The sequence below is a fragment of the Macrosteles quadrilineatus genome, unplaced genomic scaffold (genome assembly GCF_028750875.1).
Source record: "Macrosteles quadrilineatus isolate MER2022 unplaced genomic scaffold, UCM_ALF_1.0 Scaffold_8__2_contigs__length_117827958, whole genome shotgun sequence".
In the NCBI taxonomy this organism is placed as follows: Eukaryota; Metazoa; Arthropoda; class Insecta; order Hemiptera; family Cicadellidae; genus Macrosteles; species Macrosteles quadrilineatus.
This window is the reverse complement of record NW_026542601.1, coordinates 5,055,400-5,074,406: the sequence shown is the minus strand read 5'-3', so window position 1 is coordinate 5,074,406 and position 19,007 is coordinate 5,055,400. Positions and strand designations below refer to the sequence as shown.

General features: G+C 35.5%; 1 protein-coding gene across 5 annotated transcripts in view; it reads left to right on the top strand.

The window, feature by feature from the left end:
• The window catches only part of LOC128999771 (protein singed), a 68,229-nt gene that overhangs the window by 31,383 nt on the left and 17,839 nt on the right, over window positions 1–19,007 (top strand). For 2 of the 5 annotated variants that reach the window (XM_054426440.1, XM_054426439.1), the window contains 5 exons: window positions 5,930–6,001; window positions 12,540–12,696; window positions 13,699–13,860; window positions 16,006–16,142; window positions 17,463–17,516. In XM_054426440.1, coding sequence (XP_054282415.1) covers window positions 5,930–6,001; window positions 12,540–12,696; window positions 13,699–13,860; window positions 16,006–16,142; window positions 17,463–17,516 — 582 coding nt within the window. The remainder of the gene's footprint in view (window positions 1–5,929; window positions 6,002–12,539; window positions 12,697–13,698; window positions 13,861–16,005; window positions 16,143–17,462; window positions 17,517–19,007) is intronic. The other 3 variants (XM_054426442.1, XM_054426441.1, XM_054426443.1) reach the window with 3 other exon arrangements.

Below are 19,007 nucleotides of genomic sequence, written 5' to 3'. Positions count from 1 at the left end.
CATCTTGGAAAAAGTGTTGTATGTACGTGAATTAGCTGAATCAGTTTTATGCTTGGTTACGTTAGGTTTCAAATAGTGAACTACTTTTCCTGAACTGCTCAAGTTCAAACACGTTTTACATCCACTTAACGTCACGGTTATGTGTAATCTGTACAACAAAGCTTTCTGGGAACCTGTTGGTAATACAATTCCTGGCTTGGTCATAGAGTTACCTCAGCTTTGGCTTTTGGTCAGCTGTTTTCCAACAACGCTTTGTTGGCAGCATAAAACAGCTGATCCAGTTATGCCACTATGGTTGTTGATTTAGTAAATGCGTCATTACGATATTAAGTGTTTTGACTGTTATTGGATCTAACAGATTTAACACTACGATTTTTCTCTATTTATAAATTCTAATATTTTATCCATATATTTTGTGTATTTGTAGAAACTGTATTATGGAATTGCGTGCATGAGTCGTTAGAAAATTTAATTCCATCTCGTGATGAATTTTTGTTCCATTGGCATAACTTGTTATTATTTTACCTTAAAATTCGCATTTTTTAGTTAAAAAATAGGTTTCGATGTGATTCTACGGTACCTACCCAAATTATGAAAAGTAGAATTCTCGTACTCTACAAAATATCAAAACAAATTTAAATAACCCCTTTTACGAAATAATGTTAAAAAAATAATATACTAAAACACCCAATTTAGATTACTATGATTAAACATTGCCTTTTGATATAATGATGAATTTTGTAATAATTGAGTCAAACGTAGATTTACTTTAATCAAATAAATATTTTGAACACTAGATGTATTAATATGTATTTTTATTTAGTTTTTACAAATAGAATTTACAAAAAATATTACTAAACAAAAAACTATTCCTGCTAAAATTACAATTTTTTTCATCAACAGCAATGTTAAACAAAATAATGCAAACCCAAATAATATAGATCATAATGTATAGAAAATAGCTATTTTTTATGAATGGATGGCGTAGAAATAACAAAATTGTACACAAATAAATTAATCAGCAGTGTTCGCACCTTCACAAATTTTGTAAATGAAATACATTCCTCCACACAAAAAATGTAATCTGTAAATTCTTCTAAAATTGTCCCAAAATTTATTATAAACATGCGCATTAATGCAGTTCTGTAAATATCATGGAATCACCTTGAATGTAGAAGAGTATTTTAGTGTGATTTAATAAAATCCGATTAAACAGTTGACTCAAAGTATTTTCGCCGGTTGCGAAACACGTCTGACATACTGGTCGTATGTTTTAACTTGAGCCAAGCTATCTCGTATGTATTAAATTTCAAAGACCCAAGCTTATTTCTGACGCGTTCTGTAATTGGGTTAATTTAATTTGAAAATGTGGGTCATATGCGTCTTGGCCTTGAATATATAAAAAAATTACCCACAGTTACCTGACAAAGAGAGCTTTCTTGTACTGATTATAGCACGCAAAGTAGTTAATTGCTGCATTTACTTACTTTTGTCGCACTAATTTTACTTTTGCCGCACTGCCGCACATATTTAACATTGAGCCTTATGGGTTACCATGGCAACGCATTGCATTATGTAAACATTGTAATTTTAACCTTAGCACTGTACAAATGGATACACATTAATATACAAAAATATTAAATAGTCCCAAATAAAAATACCTTTTAACTAATGAAATTAAAATTTCGCTTAATAACTTGGACTTAGTATTGCACTCACAGTACCTGTTTGTTTCGCGCCCCTCCCCCACTCGAAAGTTGATCTAATCGTTCCCATCGTTCCCTAAGTAGTGAGTCAGTCTAGTGTTGAGGGGGTGGGGGTGAGTCATCGAGTTTCAGCAAGGGCTTCCCTATGTAGTTCAAGGGTTAAACTAGCACACTTCATTTTATCTCAGGATCGATTTTTGATACTTGACAGTTAAGAGGGTCTAATATAGAGGTACCTCCTCAGTTTTATGTATGAGAGTCTGCGATTTGAGGTTTAATTTGAACCCTAATGTTATAATGTGTAAACATATTACCATAAATAGAATTAAAAATAGACCGACAGCAGTGCTGCGGTTAGCATACGTGCTGGCGTCCACCGCTAGGAGTGCCGTGTAGTTACGTAGTGCGTGCGTCGTAACGTGCGCACTCCTAGCGGTGGTCGCCAGAACTTATGCTAACCGCAGCACTGTTGTCGGTCTATTTAATTCTATTTGTCTATGATATTACGTATTTGTACTGTTCGCATCTTAAATAAATAAATAAATAAATAAATTTGGATGTTAGTTTATTTGCTCGTTACAATTTCACGTGCATTTGGTTACTTTGACACAAAGATAATCTATCTACCGAGGAATAACAAACGAACATGGAGTGTTTAGACAAGAATATCTTTATGCGAAACTTTATTTAATGTATGTTGTCAAAAAATGTCATCTACCATTAACTCGTTGTCAAAATATAAACTTTGTTTCAATCACGTGCGTAGGTAATTAACAATATTCAGAACACCTTAACGAAACTGTATACAAATCAAAAGTAATAATTTTAATTTTTCATATTGGTGCTATGGATGTTTGGTACTAAAAGAAATTGAGGTATGAGGTTATTTACTTTTTAAACTAATATTTGTAATACAAGTGTGAATTCATTGTTAGTTCATTTTTATTCGTTTTTTCTCAATGACAAGTATGCATAGTATAACATTTACACTAAATTTTCTTATTATTATTTACACAAAGAACCGTTGCACAATTTAAAATATTTTCCTATCCAAATCCAATCCTTTGAACGAAAAACGTTTAGCACTTCCTTTGGAAAATTTTTAAATATGTAACATCCTTTCGGATAGGCCTAGGATGGATAATATTACGTCATGAAGTTGATAAACCATCGGTTATGTAACTAAGCTGTAACCTCAACGAATAAAAATATTATTATTTTACAATTTAGAAGGATTTTCTAGAAAATTTAACAACTTATGCTTTGATAAATTGGTTTAGTAAACGTAATATAATCAGGTCGATTTGTGGTTCTTTTGCCAAGGGACTCTCCAGTACTACACAGAATAAATTCTTCCTTGATTAACCTATTAGTTTTGTTTTTTAAATAGATTAATCCACATTATAAGGTGGTCTCCGAACCGAACCACGCAATCAAGGCATTATGTCATTACAAAAAAAAAAAAAAATAAATAAATAAAAAACCTAAATTAAAAAAGAATCTCTTTGAAAGGAGGCCCCCGCTCTCAACACTATAAAACATTCATATACAAGTCTATACTTATGCTGTAAGCTCTTGTATACAAGACATTTGTAAGAGTATACAACCATTGTTAAACGTGTATACTAGGTGCGTTCCATAGCTATACTCCATGTTTAGTATACAAGGCCATTCACATTAGCCTGTTAACAGTCACATTACACAAGCATTATACAGTTTTTATATAATATGCATACCTTGAGAAGTAACCTAAATTATGTTAGGACAAGCAAAAAAAAGTGCTGTCCCCTTACATATTTTAGTTTAAAAGTTTTTACAAGAAAATGTTTAAATTTTCTTTAATCAACTAACATTTATCTCGCCTATATGACCTTGTAATTTACATATTGGACATTTTAAATCGATGTTTAGTTGAGTCAGGGGGTTAATCACTATGACTAAAATATTAACACGAAAAATGTAATATAATTAAAAATAAATAACTTATGATTATAGGAGTAAATAGCCTCATGGCGCACACGCCTACAGTAATGTTATTGTTATTTTTTATTTTATTTTGCTATACACACCTTGTGAAATAAGGCAAAACAAACACAAAGTCATCTTTATGTATTCTACATCACTGCAACCAGCTCACACTACGAAACGTTAAACCCTCTGCAATATTAATCAGCCCAAATTAGCTCTCTCAAAATACTTACTCTAAACACTTTCGCACTCAATAAAACAGGGGACGCATTAATTACGCAAACCCGTGATAAAATACACAGTGATAGCTGTTATTTGTAGGGCTTGGACCGTTCCCACCTGCCGCGGATGTTTTCTATTTCAGCGAGAGCGAGGAAGCGTTCTAGCGTGTAATTCAACTTGGAGGACGTGTGAGTTAGGATGTCTTAAAATACTCGAAATGCAACATGTTTATTTGATTTTGTAATGCGGAATTCCATTGCGTTTTGTCAACTTTAAGATGCGCTCTGCGGAATAAAGGGGAGGTGGTTTATTTTTAGGTGTTAGTCCTTCATTAGAATACACAAATTGTTATACTCATTTGTTTAGCTAGGTCAAAAATACACAGTCAAGTAAAATGTACTAAGACTTAATCTTCACTAACTTGTAAAATACACAATAAAATTTATGAGGACTGTGAGTCAGCGAGAGTTTCATTTTCAATTTCTTCTTACAAGAGATTCAATCCAAGTTGACTTAAAACCCGATAATAGGCTAAGCTGGAACATATTACTAGTCACAATAGTTATCACTTTGATAAATTTTCATGTTTAAATCAGTCCATTTGTTGGTTCTATTCAGTGTTATTTGAAAAAATCTTGTTTTAATGAATTGATTAATAAGTTAAATTTTGTTTGCTGCCCTCTACTCCCCTAATAAGTTCGCTAGAGTTATTTTAGGTTAGGATGATTATTTAATAATAATTTCATACTCACAATTCAAACATAACATTAAAAAAACTTGCCTAATTTTAGCAAACTTTTTCCAAATAGTATGCATTTAAAATAATTCAGGGCACCCAACGGTCTTTGATTTATTGATTATGGATACATTTTTTATTAATTTAGTTTAACTACTATCATAAACTCAACAATACATGTGAAAGACCAAGAAGAAATGCAACAGTGCAAGTAATCAACAGGACAAGAAAGTACTAGAATAAAATACGATAGGCCATATCGTCTCGGAAATCGCAATTGATCAGCTGACTAACGAAGCACAGCTGATTTGTTAGACAGAATCAGCTGATTAGTGAACGTCACTTGCTTCATCAGCTGACTAACGGATTCCAGCTGAGCCGCCAAACCAGTTCTGATATTTACAACCTAACCTAACCTCTTCACTCAGTTCCGTTTCTCGCACGCGCATTATTCATGTTTCCAGGTCAGCGTTTTCATTTCGTTTTACCGCACGAGTACAGTTTATGATGGTATTACCGCTATGAGCATATGATTAATTAGACGTTAGTGATTTGGGATGGAAAGTTGGTTAGGCCTAATTATGTCAACCTAAGGTTTAACAGTTTAGTTTTTTTATAAACAGTCTGTTAGCTGTAATAATCCAAAAACGTAGTTAATTCAAATACTACATTGATTATATGGCCTAATTTTAAGTCTAGTAAAAACGTGAAATTGTTGTAAAGAAATTAGAATAGTTCGTTAGGGTGGGCATTAATTGCGCCAACTGACCTCAGTCAGGTAGTCGGGTATTCCTGAATTGCGCCAACTACTCCTCTGGTTGTCAAGATTGTCAGATATATTGATGGTCAGGCGTACTCTGTGCAATGGTCTTGAGAGTCAACTTGAATTTAATTTTGCCGAATAGTTCGCATTAAAGAGTATTCCAGAAAAATATAAGCTAATAAAGTTATTTGCCAAGTGTTTCAATAACTAGTTCACATAAAAATATATTCCCAACCGTTAAATACATGCTTACATTATGTTTTGAAAGAAGGAAAGCATGCACTATTTTAAATTTAACTTAAAGGGGGCTTGATTCATTTTAAAATTCTATTTGGTTTTACAAATCTAGACAATTAAAGACAGTTACTTTATTTTTAATCCGCCTTATATTTAAAAGTTTTTGGATTAAGAACCTGTAAGATATTATGGTGCCAATTCCCAATAAAATCGAACTACAGTAAAACAATAACAGTTTGGTTTTCTATACCCAGCAAAACTTAGACTTAAAATAATTAATATTCTATCTTTATTCAGGGCAACAAAATATGGGTCGAAATTTCGGCCTTTATGCCAAAACGCCAGAACAAGAATCTGAAGACAGCCAAGGTAATGGGTGAAGCTTTGGTAATATTTTAACAGGAAGCTTTAAAATTAGTTCATTTTTCAAAGCTTGGCAGCGAGTTGAGTTCCTAACAATACAACCTATTATTTATTGATCAATTTTGTTGTGATGTAATTAATCTAATGATGTGCTGTCTGCAATAGAAAGATAATAAAGTGGTTGTGTTTATGACATAAATTAAAGTTTTAAGTACAAGTTTTACGTTTGATGTTTTTTGACGTTTTCGTGTGTTCTTTGTTTTGTATTTTGTGTTATAACCTGATGTAATGAGTGGTCTATAATGTTTAATTAACACTATTGACTAAGATTTATTAAGATTATGGTGGCTATAAGGTGAATAATGCGAGTGTTAAATAATTATCAATCAAATAATTCTTAAATAGTTGTAGAGGTAAAGTAGATCTTTAAAAATATCTTTAAAACTGGAGAACCGAATGAGAGAAAGTACCTGATTGTTTTAATACTGAATATTTATATTCTCATGTAAAACACCTTTCACTGTAAGTTACTCTGAATCTACCGGTCCCATTCGACCTGGATTTCAAATTCCCGGACAGAGTTATGAACTTGTTTTCACCTCTCGACGAAAATAAAAGTCATTAATTCACTTTCGGATGTTTAAAGTGGCGAATCCGTATGTTTTTATTTTGATTTCCCTCCTTAGCTCGACCTCAAGCTAACCTTGTCGTTACTACACTCGGTTATAAAACATAATCGGTACCAAATACAATTTTCAACTCGCAATAATTTAAGTTTGATGTTTTATTTTTTTTTCAAATACCGTACTGCAAAATACTTCAGGTTTAAATAAAAAACCCAAAGACAATGAAAATACACCTAATTTCGACCTGGAAGTGTTAAGTTTTCACTGACCCCATGACAAGTGAATTTCATCCCTCGTGAACACACCCCCGACCAGACAACACACGGCTGGTTTTATCAATACACTACTGTTGTACCCCTCTAGTGATCAATAAAGGAGCGAGGGGGGGGGGAGAAAAGATAATATTTTGGGGAGGGCACTGCGCGCGCACTTTTTGATTGGGGCAGGTCAGTCGGGGTCGCTAAGTTCAAAATCACTTCCGGGGTTAGTTTGAATTTATTTCTCGAAACATTGTTGGAGTATATGTTTGTCACACCATTTAATGAAGCGTTGGTTGTATTACAATTGAGATCTATATTTAATTGTGTATTTCTGAAATTACATTTTCCTTTTTTGGATACGTTTTTTCTTATGTATGCCTACACGTTAGTACTAGAATGGTGTTAGAGTTTGGATATGATTAACTTTGATTGTATACTTTTGAAATTGTCCTTTTATTTATTTTGGATAAATCGTTGATGTCTCCAGGTTTTTATTGTTGTAGTTTGTATGCGAAAGGGATTGTGTTTTATCGATTTCTTATGCAATACGAGAGTTTTAATTTGAAATAAGTTTATTACACTAGTTTTAGTCGGTTTGACTAATTGTACCGTAAACATGCAATGTTTTGCATTTAAAAATGTACATGTTTTCTCAAATATATTTAACGTATGTATATTTTATTCTCTTTTATCAAAGAGACGTTTTTTTATCTAGTCTGAAACAAATTGTTTAATAAAAAAGCTATCACGACCAGAAATTACTCATTTAGTTGCAAAAAATACCTAACAACATCGCACACTGAAGGTCGAAGATAGGAACAACTATTAAAGTCACTGTAAAATGTTTAGTAGTTGAGATAAAGGTTTGCGAGAAAATAAATAAAATAAACTTTCAAGTAATGATTACCATTACTACCGTTACTTTTGAGAGCTTATTTAAGGTGCATATATTAAGCTGAAATTAATGCAAGATTAGTGCGGAATGGGTTGAGATGATCCTTGTAGCATTTTTACCGATTAAAACCACATTAAAACGAGTTTATCTGTAACTGTGTAGATATTATAAAGTCAGTGGTCGAACCAAAAGCCCACTGACTTTTCTCAGGACCGATTCAGTTTGTTAGGCGAACACTATACCATGTCCATTCATCTATGATCGTGGAACTAAATCTTGAAAATGAAAAGAATCGATAGCATTTATTTTTCGCCAATTTGTAAGCTTAGTTTTTTACCTTGACCAAATATCAATCACAACCATTGAATAGCGATTCGCCGCGTTTCTTACTCTATGCACAGTCTTACTCTGTGTCTGCCTCCAGACAATTACACGGTTGTTGGCGCCATTTCCCACCGGAAGTCGTATGACTAGATGAATATTAAACAGCTGATTCACACCTTTGTCGTCTGCTGGAAGGACTCGTCTTCATTTTGTCTCATCTTCTCTCGTTGTTATACAACTGGTGTGGAAGTGACGACTCAGTTTAGGCCATATTGATGGGATATACTGAAACAGGGTGGAGAAAAAGTCCAGGGACAGTTAAATATTTATAGAAATAATAAAGATATAGCTACAAAACTTAGTACAAAGTTACACCAATATTCAATAACACGCTACCTCCTCAGGGGGAAGGCATAGATTGGTATGTACATCATATTTTTATGTCTTTATTAGTAGGTGATGTGCATACCAATCTATGCTTAAATTTAAGACTTTCTTCTGCCTCCTAGCGGACCGTGGCCCTGAGGAGGTAGTGTATTTCTGAATAGTTATAATTTTATTGCCTAGTAAGTGTGTACTAAATTTTTATGCTCTGTCTTCATAACTTTTTTGAATATCTATTTGTCCCGGGACTTTTTCGGCCCTGTATATTACGCTAGTCCCACAATAGCCTACAGCCTACACCACTTTTCAATGACCATTGTACCGTGGATAATTTTGTAAAGACATAAAAAATAATAAAAGAAAGGTAACAATTGTTTATAAAATACCTATTTACAAAATGTTCCCGAGTTTATAGTGAATAGTAGGTGGTGGTTCTTTGATTATACAGCTATACTAAACAGTTGATAAAAATACAATTTATAATGTAATCCAAGGTACACCACACCAGTCTCCCTATTCAATGCCAACAGCTCTGTCTGTACCACAAACGTTCAGAATTAATTTCAAACACATTTCACCCAGATTCATCCCACTGTTTTCCTCGTACCACAATAATTACTCGTGTGGTTTAATCTTGATAACATGACAATGGAAAGTTGGATTGGAGGGAAGTAGAGCATTTCTGGCGGGTAGAGGCGATGAGTGAAACTGGTCAAATTATAGAGCAGATAGAGAGAGGCTTTGGTACTTTACATACCCCAGTTTCAACTCTGATTATCGTTGTCGGAGTAGTTCGAATTGAATATGTTATGTCGGAGTTTAGTGTCACTGACTTTCAATAATGCAAGCAGGGTACCGTACTCAGTGTATTGTAAAATCTAATGCCAGTTGTGATGAGTGTCTTAATGTGGTTCTGAATGGTTTAGCACTCGCATCTCGGTCAGAAGCCGCCGGTTCAATCCTGAAGCATTATGATTTTTTTGTTTTTACTGGACCCAGCTTCCTTTATGAACGAATTTTAACTAAAAGTCCTGGCTAATGAAACGGCTTGGTTTGTAACGGGGAAATTTAATTGATTTCTGTGTACAATTCTGGAAAGTGTCGGAAAACGGGAAAGACGGGTCCAACATTTAATAGCAATGTGTTGAGTATAAATTATATTTTCATCAACGCGATTGCTAAAACTTGATCCCATTAGTACAGAAAGTACTTTAAAGTAGTTTTTGTTATAATATTAAAACTATTAACGATTTATTTAAAACCAGGATTGAATTGTTAAGTGTTGATTTAATTTGATCATCCATTCCTTGAGTATAACGTTTTTACAGTGTTACAACACGATCTAAAGACGTCCTTTGTATAGTATTGGTAATTGATAGCACAATGAAGAATGAATGGCATCTAGGTCCAGAAAATTGTCCTACGGCGCAACTACTACAGGACGAAAACAGACACCTGTTGTCCTACAACGCAACTACTACAGCAGGAAAACCGACACCTATTGTCCTACAACGCAACTACTACAGGACGAAAACAGACACCTATTGTCCTACAACGCAACTACTACAGGACAAAACAGACACCTATTGTCCTACAACGCAACTACTACAGGACAAAACAGACACCTATTGTCCTACAACGCAACTACTACAGGACAAAACAGACACCTGTTGTCCTACAGCGCAACTACTACAGGAGGAAAACAGACACCTATTGTCCTACAACGCAACTACTACAGGAGGAAAACAGATACCTATTGTCATACAACGCAACTACTACAGGAGGAAAACAGACACCTATTGTCATACAACGCAACTACTACAGGAGGAAAACAGACACCTATTGTCATACAACGAAATTACTACAGGAGGAAAACAGACACCTATTGTCCTACAACACAACTACTACAGGACGAAAACAGACACCCTTTGTCATACAACGCAACTACTACAAGACGAAAACGGATACCTATTGTTCTACAACACAACTACTACAGGAGGAAAACAGACACCTATTGTCCCACAACGCAACTACTACAGAACGAAAACAGACACCTATTGTCCTACAATGCAACTTACAGGACGAAAACAGACACCTATTGTCCTACAATGCAACTTACAGGACGAAAACAGACACCTATTGTCCTACAACGCAACTACTACACTACGAAAACAGACACCTATTGTCCTACAACGCAACTACTACAGGACGAAAACAGACACCTATTGTCCTACAACGCAACTACTACAGGACGAAAACAGACACCTATTGTCCTACAACGCAACTAATACAGGACGAAAACAGACACCTATTGTCCTTCAACGCAACTACTACAGGACGAAAACAGACACCTAACCAGTAAGCTACTTAGCAATGTGAAACGTAGGAGAAAAGTCGTTAAATCGAAGCTAGAGTCATCATGAGTAGAACTCGTTTGGTCGTGTCCTGGCTGACGGTCAAGGACTTGTAGGAAAAGGAAACCTCAACACGTTCCAGTGAAAGGAGAAGGATATCTCTAGATATGTCAAGTAACACAACTTTCTTCGTCTATAAACTACCATCGACTTTGTATACTACTGGTAGACTCATCCTATTTTTAAAGATAATAATAGGTTTTTCATCCGTCCGTCAAATAGTCCAACGCATATTGTTCATCAGCTTACACGTTTCGTTGACAACATTTTCAAAGCTTGCAACTCTTCAAAAACACAATTCACAGGCGTCACATGTTTTCTGATGTATTTTAAAGGTTTTTTTTTTTTCAATTTATCAACGGAAATATTATCACCGGTTTTTTTAGTGTATCAGAAAATTTTGTAGGGATTTAAAATGTATTCAATAAAACCAAAATTTAGTATTTTAAGAAATATTTCACATTTGTATCTTAGCATTTGTTTTAATATTGAATACTAGAAAAAGGGGTGGTGTAAAATGGAAAATTACCAATGGCAATTAAATTATAATTGGTTGTAAAACTATATTTACAGTATGTATATACATCGTTACTCAGAATAAACTAAATGAAAGTGATTTTTTTATATTTATGGTAAATGGCTGAGGATTAAAATGTAAAAATAATTTTGTGCCCGAAGTTTTTCCCTAGTTATAATAATGTTAACTAGTGAAATGAACCACAATTCAATTTTTGGTTGAATTTTCTAGTTAAGTAAAAGTCAAATCAGTCTCTTCTACTTTTTTTCTCATCACAGATACTTAACATCTTCAGTCAGTGAACCCAAAACGTTAAGCGAAAACGCCAAGGTCATCTCCACTTTACTTTCTCCGAGGGAATTTTTACCGCCGTGATCTCCCAGCCGGGATTGGCAAGCCTGCGTGTCATCTGTGATGTAGAACGAGAATAAACAGCTGTCAGAGAGAGTCAGCATTAATCAGCTGATATTCCCACAATCAATTCCAGGGATTCCCGCGAAAAGTTTTTGCTTTGAGTGGTTAGTGCTTAGTGCCATCTTCTGATGCATGTTCTTCTTACTTCTTAGCTTCTTCTAAAACGAATTTGAAAAACATTGATTCAGTCAAATGTAGCCAACATTATTTCTTAAATATTTTAATTCTCTGACTTTGGCCGTAGCTTATGTCAATTCTGGATTGTGTTAAGTGAACAGTGGGATTTATGGTTTTCATGTCTATGAATTTCTTTAAACTGTGGTTTGGAAACACAATAATTTGGCATTTTGCAGTTTTAAAACATGGTATGAAAATAGGTAGAAATGGGGTTCTGCATTGTCAAGAGGGGGTTTCCTGGGCCGGGGGGGGGGGGGGGGGTTGTAGGTGTAGCCCCTAGTGTATTTCCAGTTACTTGAGGCAGGTTACCTAGATGGCTTCAGTGGCTTCAAGTAAAAATGCAGAAATTGTATTTGCTGCTGAGAAAGAGTACATTACCTGCCTTACAGTTTTTTGGTCATCGGTAATTACTCAGACAGTAGGGCCTAAATCTGGAAATTCACCAGTTGACAAAAGACAACTAAGAAAAGAAGAGGGTTTGAGCTTTTTAACAAACTTATATTTGTGTGAAATAACATTCTGTGTCTTTGCAGGTGTGGATGTGACGGCAAACCAAGACGAAATCAGCGATCACGAAACCTTCCAGCTGGAATGGGACGCAGGAACTCAGCGATGGTACGTGAGGACTATGCAGGACCGCTACTGGACGCTGGAGACTGGTGGTGGCATCCAGGCAGCTGGCGACAAGCGGTGAGTCCGGGAAAGGAAACATCCTTGGAGTAAGGGATAAAATGAGTGATAGTATGTTAGGATTATGCAAGACTACTGCAACTGTATGTTAGGACCTGATTGTGACATCCATGAAGCTGGAGAAAAGTCAGGTGAGTTAGGAGGGAAATGGGAAGAAATGTGTATGGAAATATCAGGGAAACCTAACAATGACTTCTGTTTACAAGCCATCCATCACAAAATGAAAAATAACCTACAAATTATAAATGCCACTGCTTTACTTGTAAAATGTGAGATAAATAAAATGATAACTTACTCATCACCTCAGTCACAGGTCTTGTCTAATCACACTGCTACCAAGACTTGAGAGCTAGCGGAGAGGTATGAAGGTATGATGGGTTGACAAGCTGTGTGGTTTGTAGTGCGCTAAAACAACCAGAAAGTACAGTAGATGCCTGAACCAATTGGTACTAAAGCTCTTTTGAATTCATACAGATGCGTTTAAAGGGGTCGTTTTAAGGTACTGATTGCAGTTTACAGTCTTATCCTGTGATTCCTTGGTACCGTATTTGATCATATAAATGGTCGGTTAAGATGAAAAAAAAATCAATTCTCTTTGCAAGACTTGAATTAATTCAGGAATATTCTTAATTTTTTTTGGATTAATGTTAAAGTTTATACCTACAAAAGAATTTTGATTTAATTTAATGTCTGATAAATTAGGTTTAAGTTGGAGTTTGTGTGTTTAGGTGGAAGTTAAAAATCCATCCACTGCTTAGTACTCACCCTTAAATCTAAAGGTTGCTGGTTCAAGTCCAAGCAAAATTAATTTTGGGCCCAATGCCATCTGTCATGGGCTATAAATTGTTTTATTGATGGTATCAATCAATGATGACGTTAGACAGTTACTAAGACGAGAGTTTTTTCCCTCCCTTTTTACAAAAACCGTTTAAATAAACAAACTTGATTTTGCATTGCAGTAGGCAACTAAATTTTAAAATTTATTCTTTGTTTATTTTACAGATCTTCCAATGCATTGTTTGATCTTGTATGGAACGGAGATGGTTCTGTCAGTTTCCGAGCCAACAATGGAAAGTTGATTGCGACAAAACGCTCCGGACATCTCTATGCTAACTCTGATTCTGTGGATGACACAAGCAAATACTACTTCTACCTAGTCAACAGGTATGTAAAGCTGGCCGAGCTGGGTGGTTACAGTCATCGGTTCAATCCTTAATAATCCTTATGAGATCCAATCCTTAGGAAAAGTCATAGTAATTTTTTGATGGTTCTAAACCGAACTCCTTTGTACTTTAGTTGGCTTTTAGTTAATGATCCTAGCTAAAGAACTAGTTAGTTGTCTTAGTTAGTAACAAAGCTGTCTACTTTCATCTCATTCATCCTTCGTTCAGCTTAGCCCTAAAATACACACTGATATGCTCAGGGCCGATTTATGGAATAGGCACGTGCTTAGGGCGCGAGGCAATTGACTTTTTTGAGGGGTGCCAAACAATTGGTAAATAAATAAAATGGTGGTTCTATTTGCATGCGATTGCGGTAAACTTCTGGTAACCCCTTGTGGCTGTGTGGACACCGTAGTTGTCATCCGCGATCGCAGCAAAATTCTGACTGTTTCCCGCGGTTGTGTAGACATTATCATCGTCTTCTGCTACCAGGGCTAAATTCTGATCATCCATTGGGGCTGTGAAGACATTATTACAACGTCTCCCGAGATTGTGGCAAAATGGTAATCATCTCCCGTGGTCGTGTGGAGATCATCATCGTCTTCCGCAAAGGAGGTAAAATTCTAATTTTTTCCCGCAGTCGTGTGGACATTATCATTGTCTTGTGCGATCACCGTAAAACTTCTGATCATCCCTCGCGGCCGTGAAGACATAATAATCGTCTCCCGCTATTACAGCAAAATAGTAATCCCAGATATACGTCACTGTTGTCATGCACTATCGCAGTAAATTGAAAATTCCAGGAAAAAATACAAAATTCATGCATAATTTCCGGTTTTCTTGGCCGGTGGACACCCTATGCTTGTGTCGTATAAACCTAATCTTACATCTGTTTTGGCTTCTTCAGTCAGCCACTAGGGATAGGTTGTTATCCTTTCTTTTGTGCAATGATCTCGTCAAAACTAGTGTTAAAGTAATGTCAAAAGTGAAACAAAATTACGTTTTACAAAGGTAAATCAAAGACACGGTGTTGGTGTGTGGAAGTGTAGCACTGGCTGGCATATTACCATGGTAATAACAGTAATAATGAATGTGTGTAAATACAAACACTGCGTAGCCGCTCCATTTTAAATTAGTTCAACAGCGTTTTCGAAAGGCCGGGAATGCGGCGTTGCCACTTTTGTCTCCTGCGTGAATATAAGGAAGTACCTAAACATATTTTACCAGTTGAGTTTACAGACTTTCATAGCTGCATTAGGAACATTTGCATTTTGTACTCCTGTATCTTTGCCGAACTACTTTTTCTTGCTCGGGAAAAACATCGCCAGGTCGCAAACATTTACCAAGATAGCTCAGTGTCTGTTATAAGGGGAACCACTGGATCAAAAGCTGGATATAACCAGTATAGAGCTGGCTCATATATGAACAAGACAATCAAGTCACCAAACAAAGGTGCAATAATCACCACCAGACCTACGCCGATTCTCCACTCTCCTAGGGGGTCATTGCTGACTACGCAACTCGGGCTTCGTCCTAACTATCCATTAATTAAGCCCAGAGTGCCTGGTCCTATTTAAACAATGTGATTTATGCAATAACTTGCCAATAATAACCTTAACGCACGTTATCACGAGACGGGATCTACTCGCACACTAAAATCTAATACACAACTCTAAGATGCCCAAGCTAACAAACAAGCATTATAAAGAAGAAGAATTATTCCTTCAAAAACAAAAATTTAACAAAAATATAGTGAATCAAATCTCTGAAATTACTGACCGTTTATCCAGCAATTGTGATCAATCAATATCCAGTCAATACTTGGAACCTGTTGTGTGCACTCTGGTTGACGTAGGCTGTGTCTGTCTTGTGCACACTAGCTGACATAGGCTGTGAGTATTTTTGATAATGATGTGCTACCATCAAAACACATACTCGTAGTCATTACTCAAAGCAGAAGAGTCACAAGATTGTATTGTCCTGCAATACGAGATATTTTAAATTTTTATTTATAATTTATGTCAACGAGACTCAAAATAAACAAGACAAAAATGAAGATCACATTATCCTTTTTTGTATCCTCATCCCGTTTTAAAGCATGTGTAAAACTATATTAAGAGTTATGAGTTACATCCTGATGTTTTAGGCCTATCTTGGTTCTGAAGTGCGAGCAAGGCTTTGTCGGGTACAAGGCTGGGTCAAATATCAGACTCGAGTGTAACCGAGCGACCTACGAGACCATCCAAGTGGAGCGCGGGGAGAAGGGAGTCGTTTACTTCAAGGGTAAGTAATGTATAAACCATGTTAGGATGTTCAATAGGTTAACACTATAATATTAGATATTTTTACCGAAACGCTGTTTTTGGCTTCCTTTTAATCAAAATATTCTTAGAAGCCTACTATGCACAACAAAAAGAAACAGCTCAGTAGGTCTTGTCCTACATTTAGTCATGGTTTTTGCATTGTTCTCTCAACGTTTTTAATTCACAAGTCAGGACTAGTTGCATTGATTGTTGAGGTTATGCATTTTTAGATTCAACTGTGACTCTAAAGTCTGAGACTGAAGCGTTGTATTTTGTTTAATTGTTAAGGAGAAAATACAATACAACTATAAATATAAAATTCCAGCAGACAACTATAAATTCCCTTACTCCACAGGTTTGATGGAGTAGGGGTATTTTGTTTTTCTCTAATCCGTAGGATGAGCTTAAAATTATAATATAAGTCAACACTGTTCATAAAACCTCTGCAATATCACTTAAGTAACTAGTATGTCATTTATAAAGAGGGTTTTCTAATTTTGTAATTTAAAAAACCCTAGGAAATACCTTTTTTTTGTGCTACGACTTGTTAATAGTAGTCTGTGATAGGCAGTCAAGTGGTATTTTAGTAATTATCAGGAAAGCTGTGTATATCCTGTATATCTTTTTTGTGTATATAAACCAAGTTTGAATTTACCCTCTGTCCAATTTACATATCCTGAAAACTTGAGAGTTGTTCACAAATTAAGGTCCCTATCGACCTCCATCGCAACCTGGCAAGCTAACTCAAATCTAACACTACTGACATCCATCGTGTTGTGTTCTTTACTTAATCCACCATTATAGCCGGTTTTCAGCTACAATGACAATAAGAATTGTCGCACAGGCTTGGAAATCGTCTAATATTAGTGACTGAAAGTAACAAACGCAGCCCTGGTGTTAGATTGAAGTAAGTTTGTTTGGTTGTAATAGGAGCTCGACCTTAATTTAAGGACTCTCGTAATACCACTGGATTTACACAGTTTGTCATTCAAAGGAAAGATGTAAGCAAGCTAGCTTTAACTTATACTCTACTTATAAAATTTAGGCGGTTAGAGAGGAAGTTTCCTGAATACTTTTTCTGTTTGATAAGGATGTTGCAGCTGATTTCTGTTTTGGCATACTCAGCTGAGAGCTGTTATTTTAAATATAGGATCAAGTGGAAGGGGTAAGTTTCCTTCCCTAAAACCGCCTAAATTTTGTGAATGCAGTAAAATTGAAAGCGAAGTTAAATAAAAATTAACTTAATATCATCTTAGTGTGAATTTTCTTGGTGTTTGACTCTGTCAACCTTTCATTTCAGTCGGATGCAAGATTCCAAGAATAAGAAGCATCCAAGGTCGTAAGACCCTCGTCTGTAAGTCACGGTTTTGGCGTGAAAAGCTTTTTAATAAAATTAGCAGAGTGTTGTGTGGCTGATGGGCTAAACGAATGTGAATAATTTATATAGTCTAATTCTTCAAGTTGAATCAGGTTAAAACATACATATAGGCAAAATAGCATTATAATAAACACATAAAAACCATAATCATGTAGGCATTGAAACATTACATGAAGGCATTGTGGGGTCGTGGAGTTTAGCGTACTTTCATAATAATAATGGTGTTTTTATCCTACCCCATTGACTTTTTTTATTTGATCTGCAAGAAAACAGCTCTAACTGCAGAAGTTCTGTAGTGGTGTTGGTACTATCTTACTTGGTCTTGTCATTCTCTAATGACATAATCAATTATTGATAGCTCAACGACAAAGGCTTTTGGGCCCATAATCAATCTTTCCTGGAAATAAACCAACTTTTAGATAGTAGATGACCAGCCATAGCCAATGGTAGCGTAACTGTGAAGCAAATCCAGCCAATATCTCGCTGCAGATGAGATCCTCCTATATGGAACATCATGTCTCAATTACCTGATCTTAGGTTACCCTACGTCTCCTGGGATGATCGGGTACTGTGAGATTGTATACGGCTTCCTTATGGTATGATTTTTAAACTGTATGGATGCATTGAGACAATATTCTTATCCATCGTTGATTGTACTCGGAGGATGCATGTAATTGTTTTTATTGCTTTCTAGTGGTTACCCAACATTTACCATTATCCAACCATGTGAAGGCCCTACTCTGTTAGGATAATTGAGACTCTTCATTATCATACTGAGACTACGTTGATCCTAAACACATTTGTTTTTACGAGGCAAAGAGTGAACCATCAGTTATTTTTCACCTAGCCACCTTATTTTATTTTAACCTTACATTTCATCTTTATAAATTAGCGACATTATTCATTGTACTAATTAAACATGGGTTGAGTAAAAAAAATTATTCTTAGTATATGAAAAACATTATTATCAAGAAATTGTATCAGCTAATTGGTATAGTTTTTCTGTTACACAAGGGGCCCCAAATTTGGTTTTGCCGAGGGCCTCACATTACGCCGCTCCTGAAGGCGAGACTGCCAATAGCCAAGCAGAGTAGTTTGTTGAACAAGGTTGACTCAATACCACTACATTTTACAGCTGGGTTAATTTATTTTCAATTGGCCTCTGCCAACAAAGTTCCTTTTTATCCCTACATCTATGCTGCTTTTTGCCTTACATTCTTTATTAGCGTGTACAACTACATCCCGTTAAGTCTTATATATATATATACCATAGCTCTCTCTATTTGGTTGGAGCAGAATTTTAAAATATTACACTTTCGATTCCCTTGACATCTGTAGATATGCATAGAATCTTTGGACTGTTGATGCAACTACACATTCCATCTCCATGTTTAAGTTGTCGATAGTTTTTTGATCAAAATTGTCATAGTTGATGTATTTCACTGACAGATTGTGCTGATGTAAACT